This window comes from Drosophila suzukii, chromosome 2R (genome assembly GCF_043229965.1).
Source record: "Drosophila suzukii chromosome 2R, CBGP_Dsuzu_IsoJpt1.0, whole genome shotgun sequence".
Classification (NCBI taxonomy): domain Eukaryota; kingdom Metazoa; phylum Arthropoda; class Insecta; order Diptera; family Drosophilidae; genus Drosophila; species Drosophila suzukii.
Window position 1 is genome coordinate 12,492,065 of NC_092081.1, and position 23,448 is coordinate 12,515,512.

A 23,448-nucleotide genomic window follows, 5' to 3' on the forward strand; every position below is an offset into this window, starting at 1 on the left:
GTAATGATGATCGTAATGATGATCGTGATGGGGATCGTAATGATGATCGTAGTGGGGATCATATTGTGGATCACCTCCATGATGAGGTGCTGCAAAGGCAGCTGCCATGATGAACAGAAGTCCTATGAGGATAATAACAGCTTTCATGTTTCTGGTAGGTCTCTTTAACGAACTGATGCATTTGCCTCGGATGCATGGGCTTTTAAATCATTTTGGCATCTGCGTTTTATTGGAATCTCCCACCAAGGTGGACAAACAGAAGTAAAAGTTAAGTAAATTTCAATAGCTCCCTTGTAAGTTGTTAATTTTTTTCAATATTTGGGTTATTTATTAAAGCTTCACACCGTTTATCACAAGTCTTATAGGGGGATACAGAATTCGTGAAGTCCTTGGCATCTAGGCTCCGGATTTCACATTTACAGTCAGTTGCTTGAAGTCCCGGTCGCTGAGCAGGCGCCACTTGTAGCCCAAGATCTCAGAGACCTCTCGCTCGACGGCCTCGTAGGATCGGGAGTTTCGTTTGAGCCACTTGTTGAATTCGTCGCTCCATTCCGGATGTCTTGGCCAATCGCAACGTAGAATCACCGCAAATCGCCGCACGTATAGATGTTGCAGGTTCTTGGCGGTTCGGGCAATAAGCAAAAGCGTCGAGGTGGAAACTTTCTCGCGGATGATCTGAGAAAAACGGTGATAAGGTGTTAAGTGCGCGCCAATATATTTAAGGAATACCCCAAAGTTAGTCAACAATTTGCAAGACTTTCAAATCAATTAGGCTACAAATCGGATAAGACTACTGAAATAGTCTATAATTGTGTTTGGATCATATTAAATTACTTGCCTGTTTTTAAAGAAATTTCTAAAAACGGGTTCAAAACAATTATTTGGAAATGATTTAACTTTCCAATTTAAAAAGATGCATTCTGAAAAAAAAAACAACTGATTTTTATAAAACTACACGAAATTTTTCATCAATTTAAAAGATTTTTAAATAAAATTGATGAATTGTTTGATGACTGTCAAATTATACCTGTAATATTTATCAGTTTTTAAAGAAATATTAAAATAAGGTCATAATATAGTAAATTGATGATCAAATTCCTGATCAATGTGCTATACTAAATTTTAAATGATTTCAAAATTTTCATTGATTTTCAACATGGATTTCCACATTGTTTTTCAAGTCGGTTAGGTTAACCAGCTTGAAATAAAATATTGACTTAAGTATCAATTATTGAAATAAGACATCAATTAAAGTTAAGTAAATGTGCTACCAAAAACCTAAGCTATCCATACCGAAGAAATTGCATTGAATTTTCGAAATCAAAAGTTGCAATGCCTATCTGTTTCCCTAAGCTGAACACATGTTATGAGGGACTCACCAGAGTGTCCACATTGTAGCATTGCCGGCACATGAGCAACATCAAACTGTCGATGCGGCTGTGAAAGGGCTTGGGGCTGGAAAAGCGCGGCAGGAGCTCGTGGCCATAGACGGCCAGGGTGTTCCGGTAGTGGTCCACCATGCGGACGAGCAGCTCGGCCCGAATCCGGGTCTGCGGAGCGCAGTATGTGATGCTGTGAACGGGAGCCTCCGGCTGCAGCACCACCTCCCCGTCCGTCAGATTCTCCATCCGCAGGTGGACACGCAGGCGCGGATTGGTCTTCTTCACATTTCGCCAGGCCTTCACGCCGCAGGCACTTATTGTCAGGTGGTTTGGCGTGTAGCAGTTCTGCAGCAGGTGCAGGTGTTGCAACTTGGTGTCCGCCAGAAGGGATAGAACGTCGTCATCAATGTTCTGCGGCGATATGGTGAGCACCTAAATCAAAACATTTATTTACTACTGTGATAACAAATGAAATTTAACCGTTTTCACCTGCAGATTGAGAAACAGGCCCACATGCATGATGGGGCAGTGCATCGTGGTCACATTCACCAGATTGAGGACCCTCATCTTAGTGCAGCAACTGCAGACCACCTCGTCCAGTAGGTGATTCGCCTCGTAACGCTCCAGTACAAAGTCCACCAGTTTGAGGGTGTGAAGGTCCGTCAATCGCAGGAGCAACTCCTTGAGGACCCTCAACAGCTGGCCTCCAGTTCCAAAAAGCTTGATTCCCTCCGGATCGTTGGGCTGCGACATATTGCACGGGAAGTGATAGACCAGAGTTCGAATCCGGCTGCCTATGCCAATGAACTCTGTACCAGGATTCTCTTCTCTGCCCTGAAATAGTTTAATATTACATTTTTTATTTTTCATAAATATATTATTCGTATACCTTGTCAATATTCCATGACAACATGGTCATAAACTGGAAGATGTTGTTGAAACTGTGCCACGGACGAAACTCGATGCCCCGCAAATGTCTGCCGATTTTCGACAGGCAAAACTGGGTTCGCATGTGATCGAGGCAAAATTGCCAGCCGGAATAGTAATTGAACTTCGGTTTCGTAAGAGTTCGATCGTCCACTAGGAAGTTGTTCCAAACTGTTGGTAAATAGAAGGCTCTGTACCACTGGCGGCAAACCTGCAAGAGATCATAGAGTGGGGAAACGTTATCTGTAGAATTTGTGTTGTCACAAGGTTTACATGGTCAAAACATATTATCTTGATCTATATCTGTACTGTCTGACAAGATTAGATTGTTCTATCATCATCTTATAAATATGTAATATTTGAAAAACAATAAAGAAAACGACGAACGGCTTTGTAGTTCTAAAACAAAACATTATTATTCCTTACTATCGTATTGGTATTATTATTTTTTCTGATAAAATGCCACCGATTGCTTCATATAGCAAGCTTACCATTTGCTGATATAGCGGAGGGAATTTTCTGCCTTTTTCGATACCAAACATCTTCCATTTGGTTAAAATGAGTGGAAGCATTGCCATATGAACTTGTTTTTTTAAAGGTCAGCTCCAATATGCCATTGTGATGTAAACATTCTGATATTGCGCGGAAATATTTTGTAAGTATTTTGGAGAAAGAAAAATAGCGATGTGTTCAGCGATTTCATTCAAAGTCATAAAAAAGCTAATGAAATTGGCGTTTTGAGTGAGAAACAAAAAAAGTGGTTATGCATCGGCCGGGAATCGAACCCGGGCCGCCCGCGTGGCAGGCGAGCATTCTACCACTGAACCACCGATGCTTGGTGAAAGGGTGGCTTCCCAAAAATCTCTACTTCATTTTGTAGGCTTTCTAATACATAACTCTATAAATAGAGTTATTGCCTTATTGCAATTTAATTTTAAATAAAGATATTATTAATTAGTTCATAATATTAATCAAAAGAAAGTAAAAACCTTTAAGTTGAGAGACCACACGAACAATACAATACAAATTTCTGATACTTATATTCTATTCCCTTTTTCATGTTCCCTATAAAGCCTAAAATATATTGGCACATGATTGAGAAAAAAGTATAAAACCCAACAGTTGTCTTAATATTTGTATATACGCACCAGTCCGGCATAATAGCGCTCTTTGGGGCTGAGGTAAGTAAAGATTTGCTCTAGAACCAGGTCGGGTAAGTAACGCCAATTTGACTCGATCATGTTTTCCGGGTCCTGGTCGTCATCCTCGTCGACATCAATGTAGCAGGCTGGTTTGTTTTGGAAGGGAAATTCTGATTATTCCACTGGCTTGTCATAGCAATCTTTGGCCTACCCTTCTCGTCTCCATCGATCTTCCAGCCAGCCTTTTGCATAACCTCCAGTTGGCCGCTGCCCTTCCGCCCCATGCTCAATGCACTCATGTTTGGTGGCAGTATGTTATTATTATTTTTTTTTACGAATTTCAAATTATTTACAACGCAAACGACCGCACAGAACTATATGTACTCTAATTTTGAAATTTTTTTGGCACAGCCTGCGCTGATGGCTTCTTCTTGCTTTCGGTTTATTTTTATATAGTGGGACCGACCGACTGTCCGCTGCACTCGCAGTTGCGTCGCGTTTGGCCAGCGACTGTCTCCCGAATAGATTGTGATTCTTTCACATATTCAAATCGCTCTGTTGGCTATTTTCGAAAGCTGAAAAACTGTTTTCAGTTTCTCGTGTTCGAAATTGTTAGGTTCTCGCCGCCTCACAATTGCCAAAGACCTGCGTTTTTGCCTTCTCTTCATGCAGAGCTTCCGATTTATTTTGGTTATTATTTCTTTTTTGATTTTTGTTGATGCTCGGATTTGTATTCGAGATATAGCAACTGTTGTGATTCCGATTCTCTGTTGTTTTTATTTTCCGATTTTAAAATTAGACACCGGCACTTTGGGCAAGGTCTTAGGGCCTTCGGTTGGTGGCACGGAACTGGGGCAACTTGTTGATGCTACTGAGGCTATTGAGGTGTAAATTATAAATAAACACTTGAGCTGTTTGGACTTGTGGTGATCTGATCGATCTGCATTTCGTGCATGGAACGTGCAGCAGTCTGTAAACGATTTAAGTGTGTATTAATGGAGTATTCTTGCTCAGAGTGGAATATTAGAATTTGTATATAAAATTTTCAAATTTTGTACACATCATTTTGCATTTTTAACCTGAAACTACATTTAAAATAGAGTGTTAGAAAAAGGTTTAACTTTTTTAAAGAGTGACTTTGATAATTGATAATATAAACATACATCATAAAATACACTATCAACCTTTGAAAACGTAGATTTATTTTGGTGTCACAATAGTTATAACGTAATAAACAAAATGAATACTACCTATATCAGGATTCTAGATAAATATTTTGAATAAAAACATGATCGAGTAAACAATTTCAAAAGTCTGGTCGCCCAATTGCATTTACTTGAGTCTTCTTGCTGCTGAGAAATTAATTTTCATGCAAATCATATTGATCCGTTTTTTGTTTACTGGCTCGAAAAGCTTTTATTACAGGCTTATTATTTTTAAAGTAATTTATTCAATCAATTTGAGTTTGAATTCTGGTAATGAATTTATAAAAAAGGGCTTCAAAAATATAAACATTACACTTGTTAAAATCAAACTTGCAAAGTTAAATTTTGCTTCATACTGTTTGCACTTCTTGTGTTAAATCTACTCTTTATTTAAAGAGTTACGTACGTATAGATGATTTTCTAAGCAGTATCCTAAGGTCTGTAATTTAAGCCATCGATTCGGTAAGTACAACATAATTTAAACGTAATGTGCTGTAAGCTACTTACCAATCCTGGTGTTATCTTGCTCCTCGTTTTTGACACTTGACCCCACTTTGCCGGCAGAAGGGGAAAGAAAATTCCATCGTCGTTTCCTTGACGACACCGCCAACCAAGCCAGCTGTTATCCCGTTTTCCGATTTTCCGCTGTCCACTTTTGCATTGTCATTTTCCCACACACACACTCGCACACTCGCTGCTTACGTATACGTAATATGGCCAGGCTGCTCGAGTGTCCAGGTACACTTAGCGGAAACAGCTGTTTATGTTGATGGGCCCCCGCCAAGGAAAATGCAGAAAGGCATTTGGCCATTTTCCTGGCTCCTTTTTAGCCCTTCCCTTTTCTTTTTTTTTCTTATTTAGCAAGAAGAACAACAATAGCGGGAAAGTTTCCGTATTGCAATTTCCTTTTTGCGTTGCATACTTTTAGGATCACGGAATTTTTCCGCGCCCAAGCACTTAAAAATATGCTGAATATTGAATGAGCCGGGCTGAAAGAGGGAATTCGGAGCTGGCCAGCTGGCTGGTTGGGATCTGCAACAATGCGCTGCAATACGGGCTTAATTAAAACAATTTTAAAACCAGTTAAAACACACTCGCCGGTCGCCAAAACCCAAACCCAACCCGAACACATATGCACACAGCCAGCCGCTTGACAGTTGGCAGCGCCCTTCCGCTTTGCCCTCGGTTGGGAAAACATCAAATATGACAGGCCCGGCCTGCAACCAAAATGTTGCCATGCAAATTTAAATGTCAACAAAAACTTGCAGTTTAACCCAAAAACCCTATTTGTGTCTGCCGGGCAGCCGGCAATCATCTCGTTGCGTTTTCCAGGTCTCCGAAAGTGTGTGTAAACTCCATTAAAAGCGAGCAGCGATTAGAGATGAGTACGTGAGCTGTATAAGTCAGGGATTTAGTAAAAACTTTGGGATGTATAGAAAGTATAAGAACATGTGTTCTAAATTAAATGTAATATTTTAGTAAGGTAATACATATGTATTGGGAGTTTTCAATATTTTTTAAACGTTTTATACGATACAAACAACAATATTTGTTTATACAAATTGAGCAAGTGATTTATAGACATTGAAAACATTATAAGGTATACTATTTTTCTTTTGGGAATTAAAAAAAATACTTTTAGGTTACCTACAAATTTAATTTTATTTAATTTAATGGAATCCTTAAAATATATCATGAGCCAAAGATCCCATTCAAAAACAAATTAACAGATTGTAATATTATAAAAAAATGTTAACACCGTGTATATATGTATGTAGTATTTGCTTTAAAAAATATATTAAATTTTATTTTAACAATGATGTAATGAGGTTTTTTTCTTTTAAATTCTTTGTTAACTAGTAATCACTTTTGCACCTCTTGCACGCACTTGTGAAAATTATGGGTCGCATTTGCCGGTAGCAATATGCATATGGATATTCCTCTGGGCGAACACAATAGTCTTTAATAAGAATCCCATGAAAACACTTTATAAAAATAAATTATTTCTTAGAAGCTGTATAATAACAAATTAAAACACTTCGTATTTTATACAATCTCTGTAAATTTGAGCTACATTCTCTCAAAACATACTAGTTATATATTAGACTTATGCTTTAACAAACGATTGTTAGTTGTCGATAATTACTCTTGTTTGCTTTTTTATAAAAAATTTCTTTCTAAACCGTCATCTATATATATCCTTCGTTGCTTTCGCACCTCTAGCACGCACTTGTGAAAATTATGGGTCGCATTCGCCGGTCGCAATATGCATATGGATATTCCTCTGTGCGTGCCGGTGGGTCGGCGGCTTAAACTGGAAAACAGGAAGTGGCTGGTTGGCTTGGCTAACCAAGTTGAAGCCGGCAGGAGCCGGCCAACAAGTCCTGTTATTGTTGGTTTTGCCTGGCTGTTTTGTTTGGCTGGCCTTGCTCAGGTGCATCGCACTGGCAGCTGTTTGGGGCCATTGTTTGGCCATCGGATGTTGCCAAGTTTCGGAATTTAATGTATAATTTTGTAGCATTTTAACTACTGCCTGACTGACCCGTTGTGACCCATTCTGCCATTTTGCCATTCTGCCATGTGGTTATGTAAATTGTTGACTTCTACTTGGGGGACGGCACTAAGAATGTTGATGTTACTTGACTGTGCATTTGTGAATTGCATTTTAATGGCCACTCGGTGGGCACTTCCTTTGATAGGAAGCTTAGGATTGGAATTCATTGATGTTTGTTTAAAAGAAAGGGAGCCATTTCATCATATATATTTTTTACTTTTTTAAGAAATTAAGACTAAAGTTATTAATAGATTTAAATGTACCAAATTTTTTGCATTTCGTTTTAATCTAAGAATTTTGCTTTATAACTTGTATTAAAAATAAAATAAAATAATAAAATTTTTATGCATCGGCCGGGAATCGAACCCGGGCCGCCCGCGTGGCAGGCGAGCATTCTACCACTGAACCACCGATGCTCGGTGAAAGTACAGATTTCAAAAAGTCTCCAGTTGATTTTAGTGGCCTCATAAAAAATCTATAAATAAACTTTGTGAAAAGCTGACATGTAAATTTATTAATTTCTTATCTTATCAATATGAGATTTAAGCTAAATCCAAAAAAGAACCGTATTGTCCAGGAAACTATAATAATATTGTTAATTTCTTCTGATTTCCTTGGATTTCTTTGAAATATAAATAACCTCTTTTAAACCCAAAGGTTATTTTATTTAAGGGCAGATGTTTTGTGGCCTATACTTTAAAGATACATTTTAAAGATTTTTATAACTTACAAAATGTTTTTTCGTTATCTACTTTCCTGCGGCTACATTTCTTTGATCCGATTGCACACTGGTTATTTGGAAGTTCGTTCGTGTCCATTTTCCAGCAAACTTTGTGACAGTTCGAACTGCCTAAAATGACAATGAAATCCGAAAGCGCAGCTGCTGCTTATGCAAAGTTTTTGTGGTGAGTGGATAAGTTAAAGCCCAAAAAGTTTGCATAAACATGTAGGGCTCAATCACATCAGCAATTTCCACCACTGCGATGGCCCTTTCGACTTCCGTCCCATCCTGGCTCAATTGTTCTGCCATTGTCACCAGCAAGCAATTTGCCTTGACAATAGCCATGCATTTTAATTGTGCAGCAGCTGCGGTTCATCGGAAGGACTTGCCCCGCCCTCGAAATGGCGACTGCTAAACGCAGCAAATTGTGTGGCCATTAAAAAAGTGGCGTATAAAATAGAAACTTTTTCGAAATAGTCCTTTTTTTTTCCTGCAATTATTTGTAAAATATTTATTTTACAATTGAATTGAAAAAGTTTCTGCCTGTGGCAGTTGCCTCGAAAATCTATAGAAGGAGCAACTTTGGCCCACTAATCAAATGAATGGGAATTTAAGCAGTGCGCTGGCGTGTGCAAAACAATTAAGCTAAAATTGTTATTGCAATTTGAAAACAATTGTCAAATTATGCAAATTCCGTCTGATTGCCTCGAGTATTTTTCACCAGGACCCCCGATTCCCCCGAGCTAACAAGGTAAATAAGCCCCAGACTTTTCCACCCCACTCGATCCTAACCCACCAGTTGAAACTCGGGGGGTGGCTCGAACTGCTCAAAGATTTATGGCAATGCCTCAAGTGTTTTTTTGGGGGAGGAGGATGGGTAAAAGTTTTGGGAGTACGTCGTCGGCAGCTTCCTCCACTTGGTGCCGACGTTGTCAACTGCAAGGCGACTGCAATTTGCATAAAAATTCATTGGTTTGGCGGCAAGTTGACAAAAAAGGTAGCAACGAAAAGCGCTAAAAGAATTATCCTTGGGATAACAAAATGTTAATAGTCTTCGAAGAATATTTTAGTGAATTAAACACTTAAAATTAATTGAAAAAGTTTCTGTATTTATGGCTCTAGCAATAAAGTTATGTATTTATTAAGTTACTCAATCTCCTTGGGGTCCTCTGTTATTTTTGAGAACACGATTACTTGGCTGACAGTTTATTATCAATATCTTGTAATAAAAACAAAACTTATTGTTCATAAGACTGTATTTTATTAGATTTAAGCATGGCTCATTCACATATTCAGTAAATATTCAGTAAATACACGTTAAAAAGGATTTGTATAATTAGTAGTTAATGGAACGACCATGATCTGGTCAGATAAGGGCACTTATAGAGATAATGTTCTCGCGATAAATGATTTCTAATTAAATTATTTATGGCTGGGTGATAAAACATCCTAACGTAATTATTGCCGCACCTCCATATCCAACCAAATACCTCCATTTAGATTGGCTAGGAACAAGGTTGGGTCGTACAAATTGTCCTTGCGGGTCTTTGGATTGACCTTGACATTGAATTTGCTGATTAGCTCTACGATGGCCGCCTTTATTTGAGAAGTGGCAAAGCGCATGCCTATTAAAAGTTATAACCGTTTGAATATTATTTGACCAATAAAGATTTATATTTACCTAAGCAGATACGCGGGCCATCTCCAAATCCCATGTAGACACCTCGTTCGCGAAGATTTTTGGCGACATCGGGATCCATAAACCTTTCAGGATTATATATTTGCGGGTTGGGGAAGTACTCCTCGTCCATCATATGACAGAAGTGGGGTATCACAACAACAGTTCCCTTTTCCACGGTGAAATCGGGACCATCTTTGTTGGGTAGCTCTACGGATTCGGTGCAGAGTTTGGAAGTCATAAAGCCGGGTGGAAATAACCGTATTGATTCTGGAAGATATACTTCGAGTATTAGTTTAAGAATAAAGATAAAAAATCACTAAGACATAGTTTTGATCTTGATAAGCACTTTAGAAATATATTTCTTCTGTCTTTTGGATCATTAATTTTCTCACCGTGAAGGCAGGCATCCAGATAGGGCAACTCATGGAGTTTGTCATAGGGTATGATACCATCTTGCAGATGGGATTGGATCTCCTCCCGCAGGCGCTGTTGCACCACATCATCGCGGCCCAGTAGCAGCAACATGTGCGATAGAACGCCGGCTACAGTTTCGAAGCCATCTAGAAGGAAGGTCATGGTATGGGCCAGGAGGTGGCGAGTATCCAGGTTCCTCTTTTCGCCCAGTTGCATCAGATAGTCCAGAAAGTCAGTGCGCTGGAACTGGCCAGTTGCCAGCTGGGATTTTCGCGACTGAACCGCTGTTTCCATTAATCCGATAAAGAAACGCTCCACATGATGCGGTACAAAACGTAGTTTGATCAGGTGACTCAAAGAGGGAAAGCTGTTGACCAGGGCGAAGAGGGTCATGAAGGTCCATTTTGGGTTAAACAGGTCCTTGATGTAGGCCATAATGGGAGTGGGATTGTCCGTGAAACTATCGGCACCTAGACCCAATACGCAATCGGTGACCATTTCGGTAGTAAAGCGGAGACTTAACTGGGGTAAAAAATAATATAATAATTTACTTTTTCATCTGAAATACATATTTTTGCATGTATATTTATCCATACTTACATCCTTGGCATTAACGCCCTCGGCTGCACCCAAACGAATTTGCTTTTTCACCCACTCGGTCATTTGCTGGCACACCTTGTTCGTCACTGGGTAGACGGACTTTATCTATTCGTTTACAATGCAGTTGTTATTTACTGACGGGAATCGATTTATGACTTCACTTACCCGACCATTGGTCAAACCCGGAGTAATATCCGCCCGCCGTTGCTTCCACTTTTCACCGGTGAGCGAAAACGGATTATTGGACAGGATAAAGTCGGTATTTTCGTCAGTCAATCTGGACAAGGCATTGTCATGGAAGTTTTTGAAACTCGACACAAAAACACGACGTGCCAGTTCGGGACTGATCACCAGTAATTGGGGAACCCGCCCGCTGAAGATGCCCACCGCATCATACTTGCTTTTATACTTTCTAAAGAGAAAACCAAAAATAACAAACCATTGTTTATAAAAACTTTGGTTCTACTCACTCGTAAATGTCGTTCAAGTCGTAGATCATATTCCTCTTCATAGTATACAGGTTGGGATAGTTTCCGGTGATGAGTTTGGGCTTGGGACCCGGCACCTGTCGCTTTCGCCAGTAATTGAAGTGCCAGGTCATGGCCGTATAGACAACTCCGGCCAATATAAGGACCAAAGCCAAGGTAACCCCAATCATTTTCTTTCCCGTAGAATCGATCTGTTTGCCCGGCGAAATCCAAAAAGCGTCTGTGCTAAGCTTCAGCGAATGCGCTCTACTTGTACCTGTTGATGGCTAAGTTTACCTAGGTCAGGGAAAAAGCTCCCTTGTCAGTGATAAACTGAAATAAAAAACAAAGAATTATAATTTGTAACGATAAAACTACAGTGGAACTTGCTTACAAAAGCTAGGAACTATCCCTAACTGTTTTACCCATTTGATGAAATCGTATTAGTTTTATATTTTTATGATGCCAAAACTGTTTACAAATCTAAGTCCTATAGGTCGAGTCGTAGTTAAATGTTATCGGCACGTTTTGTACACATTTTCTTACCATAAAGGTACGGTTTACTTAATGTCAAAATTAAATTAAAAAGAATGTTCAACTTAACAATCTACATTAATCACGTCATAAATTCGGATAGAAATTCAAAATCTGTAATCAGAAACCTCTTGAGTTATTTATTATAATTGTGATTTGATTTGTGTCTATAATTACATTGCAAAGGTATAAAAATGTATCAAACATAATACAATAGGAGCAAAATAATACATTTTTAAATATTGCTTGTTTAAAGTGAGTGTTTAATTTTATGGTATGCAACCTGTAAAAACTTTTGCAAGGTGACATTGCACTCTTGTAAAGCTCTTCGATAGCAACAAACAGTCGACATCATATCAATGTTACCAAAAAAATTGAGTGTTTTTATTACTTTTCTTTCTAATTTCACAAGAATAAAGCTTAAAGCTTTAAGATAAATAAACAAAATTGTGAAAATCAGCTAACAAATTTCATGAATGTTTACCATCTTAAGCCTGATTTAAGTGCCACTAAAATCCCTTTTTTTTGGAGTTGGATGGTAAAATATAACGTTTATAAATCGGAAACAAAAAAGACGACAATTAAAATAAAATTGGCCATGGTCAAAAGCTATTAGAACTATGATAGGCAGGTAAGTAAGAATGCCGTTTTGGGGACATTTACCACAAAAGTTTCCTGCAAACCTGTGAAAACCCCTAGGAAATAGCATAATGACCAGGATCAAAACATGTGCCACCAACTCGCCCGCAACATTTCCGTTACATTAACAAAGCGCCATTGTGCGGCACGAACGGCGGCAACAATAATGGCCAAGTCAAAAGACAGCTGCGAAAATGGCGCACACGTTGCGCTTTACAAGCGAAAACTACAGTTTTTTTGGTCAAGGAGTGGACAGCAAACATCCCCCCCCAGTGCGTGTGTATTTTTCGGTCAGTTTTGTAATTGAATCACGTTTTGTATTAAATAAACTTTTCAAATTATCGAAAAATTGACTTGCACTACAAACGGCGTCCTGCCTAGTTTAATTTACTTGTGTGTGCGTGCCCCACTAGCACACAGGCCAAGTTGTGCGTGTGTGTTGGCCATTAACATAAAAAAGCGACCTAACTGAAAGAGCTCTCTCCCCCCCTCCAAAACGCACACTTTTTGTCCGGTTTTTTATGCAAAACACTTGACAGCCTCATTAGTATTGAAACGGTCAAAGTTGTTCGAGCGCTCTCCCCTTCTCCCTCTCAAATGTTTCCCTCCTGTTCGCGCATTGACGCCCTCGCACATAAGTATGCTACAAAAGTGGAGTTAGGGATGGGAACAAGGATCGTGTAAAAATATAAAATGATCATCGAATTTTTCAATATTTATCAAAGGGATGGGAACATGGATAATCCTCTCAAAATTTAAAATGATTATAGAATTTTTTAATAATAATTAATGTGGTGGGAACAAGCATAATCATGTTAAAATATAAAATGATCATACATTGGATCATCCCAAAAATATGATCATCCCAATGATGGGAACAAGGATAATCGTTTTAAAATATTATATAAAATGATCATAAAATTTTTTAATATTAATTAGTATTGGAAAAGTTAAGTATTGATAACAAATTGATAATCCACTCAAATGTAGGTTTCCTAATTTGTAGATCCTTAGATTTATTTTTATAACTCCAAATTCAAGATAAGTTTTTCAAATCTTTGATAAATGTATTTGATTTTATTTATAAAAAAATTTTCTTTTTTACAAAAAAAAGTTATATATAAGATATTTATTTTTTGGTAGTCTTATATCTTAGATCAAATGATAGAATATTACTTCGAAAATTGGATACTTTATTTTTGCCATACGTAATTGACTTTCGACTTGACAGAGTTATACATCATTTCACAATTGTTTGTGTGTACTTATTGTTTGTTCTTGTTGTAGCCTTTAATCCCATTGTTTGCGCATAATTGAGATAAAATGAGTTAACAAACAAATGGATTCATTTTTGTGATCACGTGCGATTCGAGGCGTCCATGTCCATGTCCATGTCCATGCACTTGCTCACTTATTGGGCGCACGGGCTGATGTACGTGTCCGCCTGGCCACCAGATCATTGAGGGCAACAAAAACGACGTTGGTAATACGGAATACAACGTCCGAATTCCTTTCATAACATATTTTGCATGCAACACTGCGTGTCCGGCAAAGCTTGGCGCCGTCATTTTCACCCATGCAACGGCTCTGCGGGCCCAGTTCCAGCCGCCCCCTTTCGGCCACTCCCACATTTTGGCCCACTCACTCGCGAGGCAACTTGTTTTCGCGCCATTTGCACGCGTCATGAATTTTTCATAAACATTTAAAGGGATTTCATTACATCGCTTGCACACATGCAAACACCAGAAACTCCCCACGCTGGCATATTAAAATCGTTCGACTTCCCTGGTTGAAAAGTGTGTACAGTAGAACTTCGAAAAGGAGAACTTCTATAGTGATCGCTATATCTACTACTCCCAGAAACTAAAGGAAATCTACTACAAAATGTTAAAACAATTTCCGTGTTGCTTTTAATAAATATACATATAATAAAAATGTATTTTCTAAATCAGATAAAATCCAAATTTTAATATTGATCCAAAATTGTAGACAAATCAATAGAAATATTTCTCTAACTAGGAAATGTATTTAAATTTTTTTATATTGTCAGAAATATTGGTCAATAAATATAAATATAATTATAATGTTCCCTTACCCTACGTGTTCAATTACCATTTCAAAAGGTACCCAATTGGTTGGTTGGTTAGACGCTTGACTGTATATTACCTGGGTTTTCCCACCCTCTCTTTAACGAGAAGTGAATTAAAAATTTAAGTCTGTTCACAACATGCGTTTTGCAACAGGCTGCGCTTCGTTCTTTATCCTCCAACCTGACGTTTGCTCACAAAAGACAAATATGTACATATAAATCGATTGAGGTTATGAGTGCGGTTTTTATGGAGGCGTCCTTCGAAACGGCATTGCAGCTCGTTAAATTTACGTGGCGTTCAATGGGATAATTTTAAGCCATTAAGTAATTATCGTTGAATGATTTTTCAGTTGCCAATGAGTGGGCTATTTTAGTTTCTCTCAATTGAGAATGAACCTCTACTTCAGAAGTTTGTTTTTATAGCAGCATTATGGTTTATTTATTTGGTAAACAGTTGATTTGATTGTTCTTTGAAGTGATTTCAATAAAGTCAAATTTAATAATTAACTGAACTAATTTCCACAGTTTATTGACCAACGTGTGCTTTGTCCTTTTGACCTTTTTAGCCAAATTTGTTAGGTTAATTAAGAAATTATTAGCTGGCAAAAATTGGGCGTGCTAGCCTATAAACATAATTAAAATGCAGTTTTCAGCTTAATGTGCAATTTGCATAATACATTGTGTATACATTTACACCATCCAGTGTGTTAACGAAGGAATCGCCCTTGACAATTTTCGCATCAGCGTTGACATGTGGTTCCCAATGGTGCAGCAGGTCACGCCGACTGACATTTCGTGACAGGTTACTCGACCTCGGACATCCTGTGGGTGGCCCCAATGGATCAGGCGACATTTAATTGCATACTGCGAAAAAACCAATATTTAATTGTCCAGTTTTTTATTCCTCACTAAGGGGACGTGTTCGTTAGGAGCATATTTTAGGGAGCTAGTAGGTCTCCATATTATCAGTTACCCGTTACTCAGCTTAGAGAGTGCGAGAGGGATGGAGATATGTATGCAGTAAATCGTGTGTTTTCACTAACACGCCACACGTTAGTCAAGAACAGGCACTTTTTTTATTTTTTATCAAGGGTGGGTTTCTTATATGCATCGATGTGAATTCTACACTCTATCCTTTTCTCGTGTTTCCAACTCGACTTCCCCCTAATGAATTCTCATAACATTTTTAATGATTATCCTTGACACTAGCAAATCTTTTTATCATCGCAGAACAGGTTTGCCGAGCACACAACCTAAGCCATTTTTACTTGGCTACGCGTTTTAATTACCATCACGTGGCTTCACAAATATTTAACTGCCAGGGCTTAAATGCAAATACCTCCGCCTGTTCATCAACCGTGGTCCGTGTCACCGGAGATGTTGGCTGAAAAGTACGGCCAATTTGCAGTTACGAGCTTGTGAAAGTGACGCCGCCCATTTCATTAAGAATAATACCGAAACCTTCTGCAAGTCAAACTATCATCATCCCCCTGTGAAGAGCCACCCGCTGGCAGCGAATTAAGCGAAATTAGTGAACGAAATGGAGGGGGGGGGGGGTTTATTAAATGGGTTTAGCAAATACTACGCACATCAAACTGCCGAGCACATGCAGCACCATCCTTTGGCGAACTGTGAACTGGTTTTGGTACTAGTACTGGGACTGACATTATTCATATTTCATGGCCCCAACGGCGGCTGCTGACTACGACACAAAAAGCGAGGAGAGAACTCAAGTTGCCAAGTACAACAATTATGGTTTCGCTCTATTTGCCCTGCACAAGCACGGGGTTTTAGATGGGTTTTAGGCTGGGGCTGGTTATGGGGGGTCTCCGGATCCCGCCCTTATGGAGGTGTGTTTGTGCTAGCGATTAGCCTGACGTGTGCATAAAAGCCAGCCTGACATTATAATGCCTTTAGTTTTTATACCCAGCCGGGGTTTGGGTTTGGATCCGGGTTCGGGATCGGGTTCGGTTGCATTATGGCAAGACCTCTGCCAACATGCACAATTCTTGCATATTTATGCACTTTTAATTGTGTGTTTGTTCGCACGCATTTGTGTGCTAATTATTGTCAGTTAGCTGGCGCATATGGATTTTAATTAGTGGGTGGTTCGGAGGATGTCTGGAAGAGGGTGTTCTAAAAAAACAAAACTAAGTTTGGTTATTATATTTACGTAGGAAAAAACAATTTGAAAACGATTGAGTAGCCAAGAATGAGTATACAAGAATGTAACTGGTGCATTTGGAATGGAAAAACATGTTTTTTTTTACAAAAATGGGGTACATTAAAAAACCAATATAGTGATTATTGGGAAAACTCGGTGAACTGGTTCTAATTGATGAAATTGATGAAAAAAAGGGTAGAAATTAGGAGAAAATCGTAAAAAATATAACAAATGCCAAACAATAAAAATTATCAATAATTCTTATAGTTCCCAACGATTTTAACTCTATTTCAGTTTACCATAAGCTGGTCAATTAGAGATTTACTTTTAAATGCCAAACTCAAAACATACAAGTGCTTCATAAAATTTTACTACTAAACCTCAACCACTTTACAGAATTCTTTATTAAAGCATCAGTATTTAAATACTGACCTACGACCGGACCCCTAAAAGCCAGATATATTTTATATACGAACATGAAAGCTATTCTGTTGCATTTGCTTTCCAATTGGCAGACACATATCAGAAACGCATATTGAAATGCAATATACAAAATGTAACTAAAATGTTTTGAAAGACAGCCAAAAACACAAAAAGAAATGGATGCGAGTGCGGAAAGAAAAGGATGTTGGGGGCAACGTTTATTTCATCGTCTAAATGGAGTGCAACTGGGCGGATCCAAAGCGGGTGAATCGGATTGGGCGCCATGCCATTTGTTAAGTGCAAGTTCAATAGCATTAAGAGTGCAACACAAATAACCATAAATTCGGAAAAGCTGCAAATTTTGCATATTTTTGCAAGTCGCCGTGGCCAGAAAAATGCGAAAAAGGAGGTGTGGAGGTGGAATAGAGTCTGATTGGTAAGCCAAAAAATATAAAAATTGCGTTTTTTCCCCGACACAGGGCAGCTGGAGTGGCATTTTTGTTTGCCAATGCCGTTTTCAAATAGATTACGTATGCGCCCGGTGGTACTACGTTCAATGCTCCTTTTCGTGTGATTTATTGGGGCGCCTCGATGTCCACACGAGCAGTCGGCCAGTCAAGGAATTCCAAGCCGACTTCCTTAAGTTATTTCAATATTTACACTCGTGTAACATATGGCCAGATGGATGGGGGGCGGTACGATAAATTGCCAGCCCAACCGCAATGATTTACTGCCCCAGTCCGTCCGAATACATAGCTACCTATATGCATTAGTACATACTTATATGTACTAGGTGTACCATGTGTGAACGCACCTTTGTGTGAGCCAAATGCTCCTATGTTTCTATTTTCTACTCAAAACCGCATTTATATTTATTACTTTGGCATAAATCTTGTCGCATTTTCACATTTGTGTCGAATTTGTCGAGTTCGCATGTGTTTATGTATTCGCATAAGACCAAGCCAAGGGATCCCAGGATTTTCCCCCCATGTAGCTATTGGCACGTCCACAGTTCTTGGCCATTATGGTTGTTGTGTAGTAGGTAAACAATAAACTGACCCCCAAGTTCAGGTCAACGGGCAAATGTCTGCACCTGATGTGAGTTTCCTTCCCGGGGAAAGTGCGAAATATATGGCGTGTGTTTCTTTCCTTATTGTACGCGAAATGAAGTGTACATAATTTGGCATCGCACATTGAGTTGCATAAATTTAGTACGGTGTCCCAATAAAACCATTGTAGTTGTCAAATACAAAGAGGGAGTTTCCCTATTTTTTTGGGTTGTGGGTGGGAAAGGTCAATGGGTATGGTTGGGCAAATGAACAAGGAGCACTAAATATGGCTGTCAACATTTTTTCTAGTAATTGTTTTCTTTATGGCTGCAATAACTGACCAGTATTAAATTCCATTCGAGCTTAGACAGCGAATCTAATAAATTTGATGGTAAAATATCTCTCTTCGTGACTAAATTAAACACACACATAATTTATAACACAATTTTGGCAGCTTTGATCCAAATTCCTTTACCATTTTATATCCATTTATCAGTTACTTATTTATTGTTATATGAAATGGCTAAAAGAAATCAAACAATCATTTTCGCCAGCTTACCTGTGCAATTAGAAACACTCTCTTCTCCAACACATTGCCATTTCTATGACTCTTTAATAAACCTTTTCAATTATCTAATAAAGCAAATGAAAAACAATTTGAATCTAATTGCTTGACATGTGCAGTGTGAAATTTTTGGCCATAATTTTGCATGTCGACCCAATCAACTGCCAGTCAAATTGTCAAAACATTTGCGCAAAAAGTGTGGGCCAAAAGTGTCACAGCCAGGAAGAATGAAAACTATTCCATTTCTGACCATGACACGGCTGTCAAATATGTAAATTTTGCGTAACATCCCAGAATTGGTTGGTATTTAGAACTTCTGGTTTTTTTGGGGTAGCGTGGAAAATGGAAAATTGTTGGACAATTGTTTCGAAATTGATTATGGAGTGCTTTTTCTGTTTCTGCAACTAATAATGCATGTTGGCCAAACAATTGCAGAAATTAGCACTATTAACTGCTCGCCTGGAAGTTTGCCTTAAAATGGAAAATTGAAATCAATTAGGCTTGCGTCAGAGGAACTAACAAAAGCACTGGGAAAACATGGGCCAAGTGAAAATTATGTCAACCAGAGTCTAGGAAAATTGCCTAACCTCCAAGGGTGCGGCATTATCGCAGAGAGGAGTGCAGAAGTGGCAGTAGCAGAGGGCCTCTTTCGGTTCGTTGGCTCTGCTCAAAAATAACAAACTTATTGTTTAGATTTTGCCAATGACAGTTTTCCATGGCCTTTTGTGTGCATCGAAGTAAAAGTAAAGCATAACACACAGGCGGGCACAAGCCAGAAAATACGACCTCAGAATATGGCAACTGGCAACTGGCAACCCAGACCATTGGGTGCCTCCAGATCCAGATCCGAATCCCTATCCCCTCCTCCCGTTCGAAATCCCTGCATAAATGTGGCTAAAATGTAATGCAAACAATTGAAAACTGTCAATGTGGGTGGCTGACGAAAGAAGACTCAGCTGCTTAAGCGGTTCCACCACTAAAAAAAATATGGGGGGGAGGCGATCGAAGAGCAAAATGTGCCTCTTCAGATACTTATGGGGGCTAAGCAAATTTCGTAACCAATATTGAACTTCAGTTAGTCTAATATTCGATTTTGTTTGATTTAACTATATTGGTAAAGTTATAAAGATGGATAGAACTATTACCAGTTTCATGTCCAAAAAAATAAAGATTATTTCTGAATACTCAAGTTAAAGATAAAGTCGATTGCAGGTAAATTGCAAGGCTAAAAGTTGATTTGTAAAAAATGTTCATAGGGCTTATGCTTTTACGTCTAAAGAATTCGCGAAAATGTGGGCCATGCAATTTTTTACAGCATACTTTCTGGCGCTTTTGAAGTGGTTTGCAAACCATAGAGGTATCGCCGTTTTTATTATATTTTCCAAACAGATCTTTGTGTATTTTAATGCAAAGTATGGTAATATATTTCTTATCTTATATCCACCCTGTACTTTGATATATTTTTGTTTCATATTAAAGTTCCTAGAATGAAGGTAGAAGCGTTAGAACTCACTTAACTCACTTAAGGTAAATAGCAATAAAAAAAGTGGATACAAAACAGACATTTTTTAAAATAATCCTAGGGCTTTTGCGTTCGTCTCTATAGAATTCACGAACAAAATAGGCCCAACTATTTTACACTGCATACTTTTAGGCACTTGTTTGGTGGTTACCAATGCATAGTGGTATCTCCCCGCTTATTTTGTATATTTCAACAAATGATTTTATTATACAATTGTATCTAAATGCAGAATCAGAAAAGATATTGCTTATCTACGCCTTTTCAACCCCAAGCTTTGATATATTTTGTTTCACCTAGAAAGATCCTGGAATGGAGGTGGAAGCGTCAGAACTCACTTAACTCGTTGGACACCCCCAGCCACGCCCCCTGGCCGCCCACCGCCCCCGTCACGCCCAAATCCGCAGCCGTAGCGTCACTCAAACACACCCCCCACGGACCCTAATTTGATCAGACTCAATTCAAGAGTGCCTGGGGTAGTGACTCCTTGGTAGTGACATGACTGCTGGCAGTGTCTTTCTGGCATACCTTTTGGCATTTGAAAGCTGTTTGCCAGGGCGACAGCTGCTGTCGCATATTCCGTCACTTTGTTATTAACTGCGTTGCCCTTTTATTTCTTTTACTTTTTTTTTTGTATAGCATCTCCACCTCAACGGGCTGGGCGCATATAATTCAGCTTTGGATGCGGGAAAAACCTGCCACTGCTTCGCGACAGATGACAGGATGGATTCCGCGTGTCTCGGTGGCTGCCACAAATAAACTAATCTAATGGCAATTTGCATTTGATTGCAAATTGGATTTGATTTAGCCGTTCCGCGTGCAAAGTTTTCAGCACGGAGCGTGAATTAAAAAACCATTGGCACTCCAACTTGCTGTGGTTCCCAGCCCCACATAGAGTTTTTTGGTCCAGTTGGGGTTGTTGCCGCAACCGAAAGACTTCAACTTGATATAGCACACACTCTGCGAACTTTTGGCCACAGCCGGTCGGTTTGAGCTTAGTTCAGTTCTGGCCCTGTTAGATAACTAAATCGAGCTGTCGCATAATGGCACACTTTCCGCTTCCGCTTTTGTACCAGGCCAACAACTTTGTGCCCTCTTTCGGGGGGAGGGCTTCTTCATCATCAATAGCTCAAACGGAATAATTTTAATTGCAAGCACAACCAACAATAGCAAACGAATTGCCAGCACTGCCCACAACATCCGCTTTGGCTTTTCGACGGGGCCAGTTGGCTTCTGGTCAGCACTTCGCTGCGCTTCAACAATTTTAATTGTAACTTTTGCTGCCAACTGCAGCAAACAGCTAGTAAACAGCCCCGCTCATTGCTGCTTTGGCCAAAGTCTTGTCTTAAAGAGCCCATAGTCAATATTTGCGTTTCAGCTTCGTTTGACTTCATTTTAATTTAAAAAGGGGATAATTGAGTTGTGTTTTGTGTTAGGACATCATACATAATATTATCCCATTATCTAAAAGTAGTAATTTAAACAAATGTGGCTTTATAGAATATAAAGGGCCATGCCAATTATAAAGGTGTTTAAAAGTATGCTACAATACATACAATATTAAACAGGTGATATTTAAGTTGTGGTTTTTGTTATGACACCATGGTAAATGTTTTCCATTGTCACAAAGAAATTATTGAAACAAGTGAAATTTTACAGAATTTAAATGGTGCCACACAAGTTTGAAGGGATTTTCTCTCCCTTATAAAAGTGTTTAAAAGTATGCTACAATTATATGATTTTTCACAGGTGATTGAGTTGCGTTTTTGGCTAAGACATCATGGTAAAATATTTCTCATTAAATATTAGAAATATTTTTTACAAATATATTTTTCGGAATTTAGAATTTAGAGATTGCCACAGAAATTGTAAAAATGTTCATGTTGTTCTGTAAGGTGTTTAAAAGTATGCTACAATGTATATTAATTCCAATTTACCACATTTTATCAATTTATCATTTTTATCATTTTACTCTTTAAGACTTCTTATATTTAGCAATGCCATACTTTTTACGACTTTAGCCAAATCTTTATGTTGAAAAATATATTCCATATAGTTAAGCTGCAGGACCAACTTAAACTTAGAGTATGTGCAATTTAGATCCATATACTCAGTTGCGATTAAGCCTGATATCTGATGCAAACACTCTTAGAATTTATCTACAAGGCGAAATGAGTATAAGCTTCATACTATAAGGTAAATAAATAAAACATACAATAGCTGACCTTACTAAATGGTGTTTTGAACCCGTATACGATACACACAATGGAATATTGTGTCAGACATATTTAAGACCATTTCCCTCGAGCGAAATGGTCTTTCTTTTCTTTTATTTTCTCATAGTAACTTGTGGTTCCCCCTTCGTTTTGTGGCCTTTAGCTTAGACCACTTTATGAGGCTGACCATCAACACGGACATTTATCGGATGACACATTTTTTCCTGCTGCTCCTGCTGCGGATCGGCAAATTTGCGGCTTTGCTTTCTTGTGTCAATTATTTAGCTGCTTTTTCCGCTGGCCTCTACTGATTTTAATTGAACCTCATATACAAAGCAGGGCCAACTGAGCTCTGCAGATCTCCAGCTACCAGCTCCCAGATCCCAGCTACCAAGTGCGGCCTTAACTTGGCCCGTTCCTGGTGCTACTGAACCCAGAGAAGCTGCGGTCCATTGGCGATGTCGATGTCGATGCCGTTGCTATCAGGCACTTTTATCGCCGGCCACATCTGCACCAAATAAAATAATTGAACGTTTTGCGATAAGCATCACCCGGCAACTGCAGCTCCTCTAAAGAAGCGGTCCAAACGAGCCAGCGGCATCTTGGCCAAGTTGTTGCGACTCCTGGCTGGATTCGTGTACAGCAAATGTCATGTTTACAGACCGCACTCAGCCGATTTGTGTCAAAGTTGAGTTTAGTATCTATAAAATTATATAATACACTTCCTGATTTCATTTTTTTCCTGCCGTTTTCTTGGCTTAATTCCTTTTTTTATGGCAATGAAAATCTAGTTCAGTGTCCGCAGGTTCGGCCACTGTGTGTGCTCCCCTGTGTTTTTACAAGCCGAGTGGCATTGTTTGGATTTGGCCCTATGCTGGGACTGGATTTGACTGCACCTCGGGCCTGGGCCATTGTGCTGCGATGCCTTTTGTTGAACTTGTTGGGCCAGTTAGTGTTGGCCCGCGGTCTTCACAAGGTGGCGAGCGAAAAAGCAGAGTTTGGGGCCCAGGAATTTGCTGTAGCACTTAGCAATCGATGCAAGTTAGTTTCCTTATTTTGCACCGATCAATTAAAACTATTTTTTGGGTAATTAAGAAGGCTCAGGGAAAATGTATTTAATTTTTTTAAAACTCAGAAAGATAATTAAATATATTGAA

General features: G+C 38.9%; 2 protein-coding genes and 2 non-coding genes across 4 annotated transcripts; all 4 read right to left on the reverse strand.

Annotated features, from left to right (window-relative positions):
• Positions 1 to 273: 273 nt before the first annotated feature.
• On the reverse strand, positions 274 to 3,979 carry LOC108017835 (F-box only protein 39). The gene is made up of 6 exons (XM_017084988.4): positions 3,663 to 3,979; positions 3,458 to 3,597; positions 2,272 to 2,520; positions 1,872 to 2,216; positions 1,380 to 1,814; positions 274 to 675 (listed from the first exon to the last, which is right to left on the reverse strand). The coding sequence occupies exons 1-6, from the start codon at positions 3,748 to 3,750 to the stop codon at positions 397 to 399; spliced, it is 1,536 nt and encodes a 511-aa protein (XP_016940477.3). The 5' UTR covers positions 3,751 to 3,979; the 3' UTR covers positions 274 to 396.
• On the reverse strand, positions 3,074 to 3,144 carry TRNAG-GCC (transfer RNA glycine (anticodon GCC)). Its single transcript has one exon. It is a non-coding gene; the product is annotated as a tRNA-Gly (tRNA).
• Positions 3,980 to 7,555: 3,576 nt separating the features above from the next.
• TRNAG-GCC (transfer RNA glycine (anticodon GCC)) lies at positions 7,556 to 7,626 on the reverse strand. Its single transcript has one exon. It is a non-coding gene; the product is annotated as a tRNA-Gly (tRNA).
• Positions 7,627 to 9,181: 1,555 nt separating this feature from the next.
• LOC108017871 (probable cytochrome P450 28a5) lies at positions 9,182 to 11,330 on the reverse strand. Its single transcript, XM_017085032.4, has 6 exons — positions 11,097 to 11,330; positions 10,792 to 11,038; positions 10,627 to 10,731; positions 10,005 to 10,548; positions 9,613 to 9,879; positions 9,182 to 9,556 (listed from the first exon to the last, which is right to left on the reverse strand). Exons 1-6 carry the CDS (start codon positions 11,282 to 11,284, stop codon positions 9,390 to 9,392), a joined length of 1,518 nt encoding a protein of 505 aa, XP_016940521.3. The 5' UTR covers positions 11,285 to 11,330; the 3' UTR covers positions 9,182 to 9,389.
• Between the last annotated feature and the right edge of the window lie 12,118 nt (positions 11,331 to 23,448).